The sequence below is a fragment of the Hydra vulgaris genome, chromosome 06, assembly GCF_038396675.1.
Source record: "Hydra vulgaris chromosome 06, alternate assembly HydraT2T_AEP".
NCBI classification, from domain to species: Eukaryota; Metazoa; Cnidaria; class Hydrozoa; order Anthoathecata; family Hydridae; genus Hydra; species Hydra vulgaris.
Window position 1 is genome coordinate 14,000,220 of NC_088925.1, and position 12,006 is coordinate 14,012,225.

General features: G+C 25.6%; 1 protein-coding gene across 2 annotated transcripts in view; it reads left to right on the plus strand.

The window, feature by feature from the left end:
- Window positions 1–4,515: 4,515 nt before the first annotated feature.
- Window positions 4,516–12,006, plus strand: part of LOC100204643 (eukaryotic translation initiation factor 4 gamma 1) — a 95,483-nt gene continuing 87,992 nt past the window's right edge. The window contains exons 1-3 of one of the 2 annotated variants that reach the window (XM_065799281.1): window positions 4,516–4,775; window positions 4,919–4,989; window positions 9,389–9,414. In XM_065799281.1, the coding sequence (XP_065655353.1) occupies window positions 4,980–4,989; window positions 9,389–9,414 (36 nt within the window). In that variant the 5' untranslated portion in view covers window positions 4,516–4,775; window positions 4,919–4,979. Of the gene's footprint in view, window positions 4,847–4,918; window positions 4,990–9,388; window positions 9,415–12,006 lie in introns of both variants that reach the window. The other variant, XM_065799280.1, reaches the window with a different exon arrangement.

The window sequence follows — 12,006 nt, forward strand, 5'->3', positions numbered from 1 at the left end:
ATCCGAGAAGATATAAATTAGAGGACTGGGTGAGAGTGTTGACATTCATTAATTTAAGAATATCATTAATATTGCAATAATTATTTGCATTTAAATTGCTAAATTTTGTTTGAGTTAAAACTCAAGCAAAACTAGCCACTGCAAGATCAAGAACTTGCCTCACCGCCTCCATCTAACGCCAATAGAATCTGCCATAACAGTTAAAAAATCAGCTGAGAAACAAGAAGATTAAATTCTATATTGATTGTCAGAGCGTTGTGAGGCTGAAGATGAAATGAGATATTAGAAGTTTGGTTATTAAAGAATCGAAGACCTTTTTAATGATAGCGACTATTTGGATGTTTGTATAATAGAGACTATTCGGCTGATGGAGTGATAAGAGTGTTCTTCAAAGCTTTTTATTATAAACCACATATAGCATTTTCTAGCGAGCTGGAAAAAGAGAATTAGATAAGCTTTATTTTATAGTTTAGAGAGTACCAAAATGAGTTTTGGTTAACAGTTGTTAAACCTATGGCAGGAATGTTATCCGGATCATATGCATAGATGAGTTTAAGGGAGTAATAATTTTAGTAACGGAAACTGAAGTAATTTGGATGTCTAACAATGTATTACCCTGATTCTCTGGAATGATAATAAGAGTGTGACCATTAAGTTCAAGAAGCAAATTAGAGGAAAGCTTCTTTATAAATAGTATTGCTTAGTTATCCTTGAGAGTGGCTAAGATCAGACCTATGTAGAAGAGGTAGAATGTTAAACCTACCTTTGTTAATATTACATCGATTTCTTGCAATAATAAAAAAAAGTTTGTTTTAAAGAGAGTTGTTCTTTAAAAAAAAAAAAAAAATGATTACAATTAGGAGTAGCAGTTTCACAAGAAAAGTGAAAACCATGGAGTAGAATGAAGCTTGAATTGAAACAAATGAAAAGAAGTAAAAACTTTCATATCTGCCTGATCCAGTTGATTATGCATGTGACGAAATTATCAATAGAGAAACTAAAGACATTTTCCGAAGACCATCACGAAGAAAATCATGAAAAGAACTCTAGTCAGCTTTAAGCTAATAAAGATAGTGCGATATTAAAGTCAGTATAAGAAGTACAAAATACAATATTTAATGAGATTATAGTATGGTCTACCATAATAAAGAACAAGGAGAAACTAAACACAAGCTAGGGTAAGAGACAAGACATAAATCAAGGAGTGAATATAAGTGATTAGGGTTGTCTGGAAAACAAGTCACTAAGTTAACTATCCGAGTAAGAGATATATATTGAGATAATACAAGTAAGTGGTGCTTGAGCCAGGCCACACAGTGTAATGAATAATAAAGTCACCAATAACAATAATATTGGCTGATAGATAAAGAAAGAGAGCTCAGTCAATTCGATCAGAAATAGAATCTAAAAGAGTGCAGTCTTGAGAGCAGAAGAATGATTAGAATATGAATGATTAGATTAGGAGAATGATCAGCAGAATGAGAGAACAAAAAGAAAGATGATTCAGTGAAGAGGAAAAGCAGAAGTACATGAAAGAATGGTCAGCGAATTCATACCTGATTTTCAGGATAAATAGGTGAATTGATGCTAATGTATATGCCAAAGCCAAGCATGTGGCCATTTGAGTCTTAATGAATTAAAGAATAATAGCCATAAGTACAAAGATCCGAAAATGAAACAATCAAGTTTATATTAGTCTTTACAAAGAGAAAATAACTCTGACGAATATAGTAAGAAAAAAAATTCAACTGATGAAGTTTAACTGAATGGTCCAAGTCGAATAAACTATCCTTAAATATAAGTAAAACCAAATATACTCTTTTTCATAGACTCCACAAAAAAAAAATTCCATTAAAACTTCTCTATCTATTTATTGATGATTCTGATATAAAAAGAGAGCACCCGTGCACGTTCTTAGGAGTATTTCTTGACGAAAATCTTTCATGGCGCGAGTACATAAGTACAATAGAAAACAAAATATCAAAATATATTGTCTTACTTTATAAAACTAAAAATTTTTAAACCAAAACTATTTAAAAAACATATACTTTTCTTTTATTCAGAGCTACCTTAATTATAGGAATATTGCTTGGTGCAGCACTAACGCAACCAAAATAAAAAAACTACTGAGTAGACAAAAACATGCTGTACGAAATATTTCAAACGTAAATAGTTTAACGCCCTCAAAAGGTTTATTTAATAAACTAAATATACTCAATGTTTATCAACTAAATGCTTATCTGATACTTACTTTTATGTACAAAATTGATAATAAAATGATCCCTGTAATATTTAATACTTTTTTTAACATAATAAATTTTTACTCTACTAGATTTTCAAATCAGAACTACATTCAACCCAAAACCTATTATACGGCCACCAAGTTCTCTATTGCAAATAGAGGACCCAAATTATGGAATTCTAAACTTAATAACGACATCGAAACTTCTTTTCATATTTTTAAAATAAAACTAATACAAAAACCTCTTACTATTGACAATGAATGAAGTTATTTCTGAATATCTTAGATAATCTTGTTCTCTTTTATTCATTTACTTAATTATTATTTTTTTACTTTTTATGTTTATATGTATTTTTTATACATATGTTTTTTTTTGCTTTTTTTTTATTTTTATCTTATTTTATATCATTTTTTGGCTTTTTTATTTATTTATTCGTTTTTGGTTTTTTCCCCTTACGTAAACAAACCGCCTGGTTCGCTTTTTTCTGTTCTTGTTATTATTAACTTAAACAGTGTAAAAATAATTCTTAATCCTATTAATAATTATTGATTAATTACTTTAACAAATGGTTTTTTTTTATAACTTTTTTTTTCGAATCAACTCTTAAACTCAATTTTGTTTTTTAGTGCATCTTGAGGATTTTATTGTCTTTTATTAAGATGTGTCATATTTTTTTGCGTGTTTTTTTGTTTTTTGGCTTTTGTTAATTAAATTAAAAAAATATATTTCAATTAATCTTAAACCGTATTATAAAAAATTTATCTTATAAAATAACTGCTTGTAATGTAAAAATACTATGTAAACTACGGGGCTTACTGATAAGGCTACCGTTGTTTCTTCTTTTTGCCCCGGCCATGTAAATATTCATTTATACATTTTGGTATTGTAGCAATATTTAAACGGCAATATATATATATATATATATATATATATATATATATATATATATATATATATATATATATATATATATATGTATATATATATATATATATATATATATATATATATATATATATATATATATATATATATATATATATATAATAATAATAATAATAATAATAATAACAATAGTATTAATAATTATTATTATAGTTATTATTAATAATTATTGATTAATTACTTATATAGTAAGATAGTAGTAATTTTTTTTTAATGTTTTAGATACTTTTTTAAATGTTTTTAGGTACTTTAGTTATGAATTAAGCTATTAGAAAACGTGGCTCAATTATAAATATTGCTTGGCTCCCCAAACAATGAGCTATGTAGTTGCATAGCTCAATGCATAACTCAATGTTGTAACAAAAGGCTTTTTATGTGGGTTTGATAATGCAACGAAAAGGACTTAGCAGGGACACCATCCATGCTCAGCATGGCACTGTTAATAATATAATGTTTTACAACAGTTAACAGATAAAACCTTTCTGAGAGATATCACAGAGTTTTGGAAAGCTTTTTAATAATTGTCATCAGAACCATTAAACTGAGTTTTATATATGTACCATCATTAGGAGATAACAGAAAAAGTTGCATAACCACTATCAAGGAGGCACAAGCATTCACAAAAGAGAAGAATTAGGAAGACCAAGCATTCATCATCCTAGGTAGGAAACAATGTTACACAGGCATAACCTGTGTTAGATGTTTACAAATACGCCAGGCTAATAAATAAAGAAAGAATGCTAGACTGGTCAACGCAATTTTTCTGATTACCCAAAAAGGCTTTGTCTAGAAGGTTTGCTACAAAATAGTAGTCGGATGCAAATCATATCGAGACATCATCTTTAATTATAACTCAACCGAAAAGGTATTTTGAGTCAGAGTTTACTATTTCTAGGTTTAACTTAGAAACTGAATCGTACAAGGCAGCAGAATATGGGGCAAGTTGTACTGGTTTCCGTGTTCCCGGTAGCAGAATAATCATGATAATCCTAAACCTGATTTGTGTGGCGAACAAGCAGCTGGTCTGTGGTCGTTTTTTTAAATTTCTGTGCCTCAAGTTAACAGCTGCTTTGTGGTTGTTTTTTCTAAATTCATATATATAAGTTTATCGTGTGCTAGAAAAGCTTTTTGTTTAAAATACCCTAGAAACTCTTTTAAAATGACGTTAGACGACGATAAATGGATAACGCTGTCTGGAGTATTATTACTATGATTATTATCATTTTTATCATTATTATTATTATTTATATACTAAGTGATCCTTTTTATTGGTGTTTACTTAAGATTTATAGCTTTATCATTAGTAAACATTCATAGAATAATTTTTAAAAGTATAAATAATATATGATTATGATTGATGACCGATAGCAAATTTAAACTTTATTTGATTTTGTCAAAAACAATTACTTGTAAAATCCTCTGTAGATATCTGCAATACTTAGTAAAATATATTCTTTTAAAACTACTTAGTTTCCAGATCGAAATTTAGCAAATATCATTGTTTTTAAAAAAGCATCAGTTTGAAGTTGTTCCTAAGTTTAAATTACGTCATTTCTGAAGGAACATATCAGTCTCCTACGCCAGGAGGTAAGCCGCCATCTTGAATTACATTTTAATGGAAGAAAATCTACTTTTATCTAACGTATAACTCGTTTAATGTATGAATTTCGTTGTTATATTGGATATTAAAAGTCTATATAATGCTTTAATGCATCTATTTATGTATGCAGGTATACTGGCCGACAATTATTAAATGGAGGAGAATCATTTAAATAAACTGGCATCGGAAAAATGATAACAGGTCGGTAGTATACTAAGTATCATGCGTATCAAAAATGTAATAGAATCTTTTATTTTGAAAATGAATAAATTTTATAATAAGGTAGTTGTGGCAAAATGAATAATAAATTAAAGTATGATATTTTTAATATTTCCATCATTAGCAAAATTTCGGCCAATAAATTTCTAGACATCCCCAAATATAATCAAAGAGACATTCAAAGCACAAAAATGAAGTTGTTTAATAATAATAATAATAATAATAATAACAACAACAGCTACAATAATAACAAAAGTAATAATAATAATGAAAATAATATTAGTAATGATATTTACAAAAATACCATCATAAGTATAAAGTACTTTTTATTTTTATATATATATATATATATATATATATATATATATATATATATATATATATATATATATATACACAGTGCGTTAGCCAGAAATAAATTTTATACTGCGTTTTTGCCGTATTGGGAATTTTTATTGTTGTTCTTCTGGAAAATGTTGCCAATTTTCTAGAAAAGGTCCTAAAAACCTCAGAAAAACACTAAAAAAAAAAAGGTTATTGATTTTTGGGAATTTTAAGCCCATTGGGAATTCCGCGTTATATGAGGCACCATTGGGCTAGCTAACACCCTGATATATATATACATTTATATATATATACATATATGTATATGTATATATATATATGTATATATATATGTATATATATGTATACATATATATACATATATATACATATATATATATATATATATATATATATATATGTATAAATATGTATACATATATATACATATATATACATACATATACATATATATATATATATATATATATATATATATATATTATATATATATATATATATATATATATGTATATATATATATATATATATATAAATATATATATATGTATGTATATATTAAATCTCGGACCTCTGGGTTCTGAGCCAGAACTCTAACCACTGTTTCACAGCTGCTCTTAACTAAAAAAAAAAATTAACTCAATTAACATAAAACTGAACAAACTAAAATGTTTGGTTCATTTAAATCATGTTTTTAATTACGATTGTAATTAAAAACATGATTTGAACTTTAATTGATAATTAACTTTGAATCTTTTATCTTTATGTTTGTTTAAAGAGTGTTATGGGAAACCCTTAAAACAAAGGAACAATTTACTTTTAATGATTGTTTAAAAAATATTCATGCTTCAGGCTTGGTCAGAAAGTGGGAGCGATTACTCTTGATTACTGACCACGGAAATAATATTTAATTGCAAAAAACTGGCCAGATTTTTCAGTCGTTTTGAGAATAATTAAAAAGACAAAATAAAAGCGCAAAAAAGATTAACTGGATCAATGAGAGACAATTACAAAAAAAAAATAAACTAGGAAAAAAAAAAATTTTAACGCGAAAAAGCTTAAAGCAAAATAAATTTGTTTAGAACAAATATTTTCGTAATATGACTCTCTTTTTTTAAAATTAATTGACGTTTTTTATATAAAGTAGCATCTTACGATTGCTTAATAAGGAAACAAATGTTCTTTTATTTATCAAATAGTTTAGTATAATTTTTATTTATATACTCTTGTCTCATTTCCGGTGCTTGATTAAAGAAGGATGGGGGTAGAGAGAGCTTTAGCCCTGGGCCCCACAATGTTATGTGCCCCAAAGTAGTCAAGAAGACCCTTTTTTTAGTCATGTTGATGCTGTGGCACATAAAAGAGGCCTCCAAAATAAAAATAGCCCTGGCCCCGAAAATTCCAACAAGATTCTAATAAAACTGACGATAATTTTAGTTTTATTTAAGCTAAATTATTTTATAAATAAAAAATTTTTTTTAAATAACTATTTTATGCTTCACATAGTTTGAAAAGTTTAATATATTTGAAACATTTCTTTATAGTAAGATGAACCCATGAAATAATTAAATAATTGAGTTAGAAATTAAATTAACTAGATAAAAATCAACTGAAAAAATTAAAAATACTGCATGAAGAAGAAGCGGAACTGCTTTACATTACTGTTGATGATGTTTAGTGAGTGTGCTTTTTAATTTTAATTAGTATTTAAAACAGAAAAAAGTAACTTTAAGTTTAAGTATAGGGTCATTCCATGCCAAATGGACCAAAACTTTAGGATTTCAACAATGAACCCCTCAGATTTTGATAAAACTTAGTGGGTTTCTTATTATTAATGAAAAAAGCAATTCCTGAAAATTTCACCATAAAATCTTTTGTGGTTCATGAGATATGGTCATTTGAAATTTCTGATTTTTCCAAAAATATAAACTTCAGTAGCAAAAACATGTTTTGTTCATACTTTAAAGCTTTATATTTTAAAAACAAAATTTCAGAAAACCTTCTAGTTTTTTTTATTGTATACAACTCTAGATTTACTTTAACAAAACTTTGACATTGAATTCTCCAATGTCAAATTTTTTCCATAATGGCTACCTAAAAAACCTAAAAAAAGGTTTGCAAATATAAAAAGTTGATTTTTGATGAGTCAATATACAAAACCTGCAGTTTAAGAAGTGAAAAGACTTATTTTTTTAGATAGGCTATTTACTGATAAAATACAATGCAGTAAAAAATTTATTCTAAAAATGGCTGCAACTAAAACTTAGGAAAATGTGCCTCCACTTCAAACCACCGGTAACCTAGGATCAACACTGGTTTTAAAATTTCTTTTTTTTTCTTCTAATTTAATAGACTTTATTACAGTGATTTCAAAAAAAAAATAGTGGGTACTCATGGGGAAGTTACAAAATAAGAACAATGAAAATTGTTAAAAATGCATTAAAAACATCAAAAATAAAGTTATTGTTGTACTTAAGTTTGTATTATTTATAGTAATACAAAGTATGTATGAATTGAAAAGTATTTTATATTCAGTACTAGAAATAATTCTTTAATTAAGCCTGAATTAAACCCAGTTTTTAAATACTCTAGTTCTTTCCTGCCCCCTCCCCTGTCCATTTACTTTTTAACATTCACATTTCCCCCCAGAACTTAGAAAAAAATTGTAATTAAACACTTCTCCTTACATGATGTGTCTGGTTTTATGTCTGATGTATGAAATGCCTTTATGCCCAAACACACCACTGAACATGAACATAAAAACACATGAAATTTAGTTTTTGATGTTTTCATATAAAACTTATAAGTAACCTATTAGGTAAAAATGAAAAGACATTTAGTCTAATTTATCTAATATTTAATATCATGACTATAAATTTTTTCATTAATAATAAGAAACCCACTAAGTTTCATCAAAATCTGAGGGGGTCCATGTTGGACCTTGGTGAGAAAAAGATTTGTAAAATATGGTGAGAAAAAAATTGGTAAAATTGCTTTTAAAGACTACATTAGAATAAAAAATAGATACACAAACTTACGTTTACATAAAAAATACTTTTTAAATAAAAAGAAAGAATATACTAATAAAATCTATAATATGTTATAAACTTTCAAGACTTTGACAATTTAAAAAATATATATTTAAAACATTTATTTTTGTAAAAAAATAATAATAGTTTAAAATAAATACAGTTTTGCAGATATGGCTCAGATGAGTCATAGTATTAAATAATAGTTTGTTTGATAACATATTCTTAAAGCAATTTATGCTAGAAATCTCAAAACTTTTATTTTGCGAAAAATGATAGTTTAAAAAAATAATATTTTATAATAGCTTTATTCAATCAACAGAATGTGTAATATCAAAAATGTGAAAACAGAAAATTCCTTTTAATTTAAAAAAAACTTTCATTCAAAAAGTTATTTAAGTTTCTTGTAAACATGTTATAACACTGCCTCTAAAATGTTTATGAAGCATAAACTTAACTTTTTTGTCGTAAGGCAAGTAAAAGTGCATTGGTATAAATTTGGAAACTTAAATATTTGTTTGTGGTGCAGTGGTATATACTTGGAAACTCAAATATTTGTTTGTCACAAAAAAAAGTTTTTATTTTTTTTTCAACAAGCAATATTTTTTATTAGTTATAAACTTTTTAAAAGAAAAAAATCATTATTTGCAAAGCTGCAATTTTCAGAAATAATGAAAAAAAAAATAAATAATAAACAATTTGATTTATTTATACTAATATTGAGAAAAAAAAAGAAATTAATTTATGTTAAATGATAATAAAAAAATGCAATATTAATTACATTTTTTATTATCATTTAACATAATTGTTTAATGTTAAAATAAAAAAGTAATTAGAAACAAAACAGACATTCCATAATATCTACATTTACAAAATAACACTTCTGGATTTTTTTTTCTTTATTTAAATTTGTTTATTATAGTTAATAAATGTCCGTATATAAAAAATATATATACATATATTTATGTATAAATGTATATATTTATTTTTTGTTTTATTTTCTATAGAACCAAGTCAAACATTCTCACAACAAGTAAGTATATTTTCTAATTAGTTTTCTTATTTCTTGCATTACTTGTGAATTTATCGAAAAATAAAGTCAATTTTAAGTTAACATTCCCTAAAAAAAAGTTTCTGAATGCACAAAAGATATTTCCAAAACTCACAAATAACTTAACATCTTATAAGTTCTTTTTTAAATTAATGTGATTACTCTTCTATTTTAAGTGTGAATGATAGTCACTTTAAACAAAGAAAAAAAGTAGCCAACAAATTTTTTAGTTGGTTTTCAATTTAAAACTTATCGAGTGAATCTTAATGTTATAATGATATAAGAGTTTTAAGTGTCTATATATTTAAGATTTAAATTAATGGCGAATTTTCATTTAAAAAAATGTTTGTATGGTACATATTATTTAATCGCATAGTTTTAAAAACTATTTTATGTTATGAAATAATGTTATAACATTATATATATATATATATATATATATATATATATATATATATATATATATATATATATATATATATATATAATAATAATAATAATAATAATAATAATAATAATAATAATAATAATAATAATAATAATAATAATAATAATAATAATAATAATAATAATAATAATAATAATAATAATAATAATAAAAATAATAATATTAATAGTAATAATAAAAATAATAATAATAGTAATAATAAAAATAATAATAATAATAAAGTTTAGGCTGCACTAGAAGTAGGTTCTAGTAAACCAGTTTGTTTGGTTATAGCAGCTGTTGCACTTTTTAGTGCTTGTCATAAAGGTTCTTGAAGAAGTTAACTGACAAGGCTTTGATGACTTTTATCTGTAGCTTATTCCAGATAGGCACAATTCTATTTGAAAAGAATTTTTCTCTTTGAGCACAGTTCTTTGTTACTTGCTTAGAAATACAATCCGGGTAATCCCTTACTCCACTAGCTGGTCGATCTAAACCAATGGAGCTTGCAATTGTGTTTGGGTAATATTGTTTGATAATGTTGAAATTATTCATCATTTTAAAATATTGAATTGCATCACCTCTATTACATCTTCCAATGTTGTTAAACCAATTTTTGTAAGTCTCTCTAGTATGTCATGTTCTTGAGTTCAGCAACCACCTTCGTAGTTCGTCATTAGACTTTTTCAATTAGTTTGATGTCTAATTGGTGGTAAGGATTCCAAACTGAGGATGTATACTCTTGATGAGGATGGACATAAGAATAATAAAGTAATAAATTTGTTTCTTTCTTCCATATTTTGAATGACCACTTTGGAGACCCAAGCACAAAATTTGCTCTGGTTAAAACGGATTTTGAGTGATCTTTCCAATTCAGGTTATTTGTAATTTGTACACCAAGATCTTGTTCAGAAACAGTTTTTTCTAGCGAAGAGACCCATTGTTAAGTATTGTATAATCATATATAGGATTTTTGGGTGTCTTATATAGGAACTTTTGGTGCACACACACATACATATATAGATATTCATGCATGATTGTTAATGATTTAAAGTGTTCTGCATTTAAGATTCAAATTAAATTTGGTATATTTATTTAAAAAAATGTAAGTATGATACATGTTTTTTAGTCACATGGTTTTCAAAATTATTTTATAATTAACAATTGATAATGATTTTATGTAATTAAAGTTGCTGCTTCTACTGCTACCGCTACCAAACTTTAAATATTAGCAATAAATGTTAGTTTTTCTCAATTTTTATTTAATGAAAATAATAACAAAATTGAAATAGTAATACTTTTAAATTTACTGCAATGTACAGAATAAATAATAATTAATTTATATTAGCAAATAAAGATAAAAAAATTAAATGGTACATTAAGTTGTTTTTAACAAATGGTTATGCAGTTATTTATGAAAATAGAGCGGTAATCATGCACTACATTTAGATTTAGATTTTATGCATTGAATAAAGTTATAAATAACTTAAGTTAAGTAATACTCTAGTTTAAGTCATGACTTTTTTGAATAAAATATGTTGCCAAAATTAAAAATAGAATTTTTAAAGCACTTGATTATGTTGGGGCAAAAAGTTTTACAAGAGAGTGCTGTACCAGATAATTCCTTTAGTTTAGATCATTATTTGTACCTAAAGTACTTTTTTTTGTACCTAAATTTGTACCTAAACACCTTTTTACTATTAAGGTTTTATCTATTATGTCACTAACATAATAAAATATAACTTTAAAATCATTTATAACTCAACAATTCGTCGTCGAGTCGTATTAAGATTGTAACATTTATAAATGAGTTGTAATGGTGCTTACACAAAATGTTATTTATCATAAATTAATAAATTAAGGTAAAAAAGTACAATAAAAAGTATTAAAAATAGATTACATAAATACTATCATTTTAATTATTGCTAGTTATAGTGCTGCAAGAATTTAGCAAACTAGAACCATATATTTTATGTTTGACTTAAGAATTACAAATAACTTATGAGCTGGGTAAATTTACTCTGTTTCCAATGTACCAATTATAAGTTTAAATCTTCAAAATGACTGCAGAAGTGCTAAAGTAACAAAAGCACAATTTTTTTTGTTCAATGCTCTGTTTTATGTCCATTCTCAGATTCAATATGATG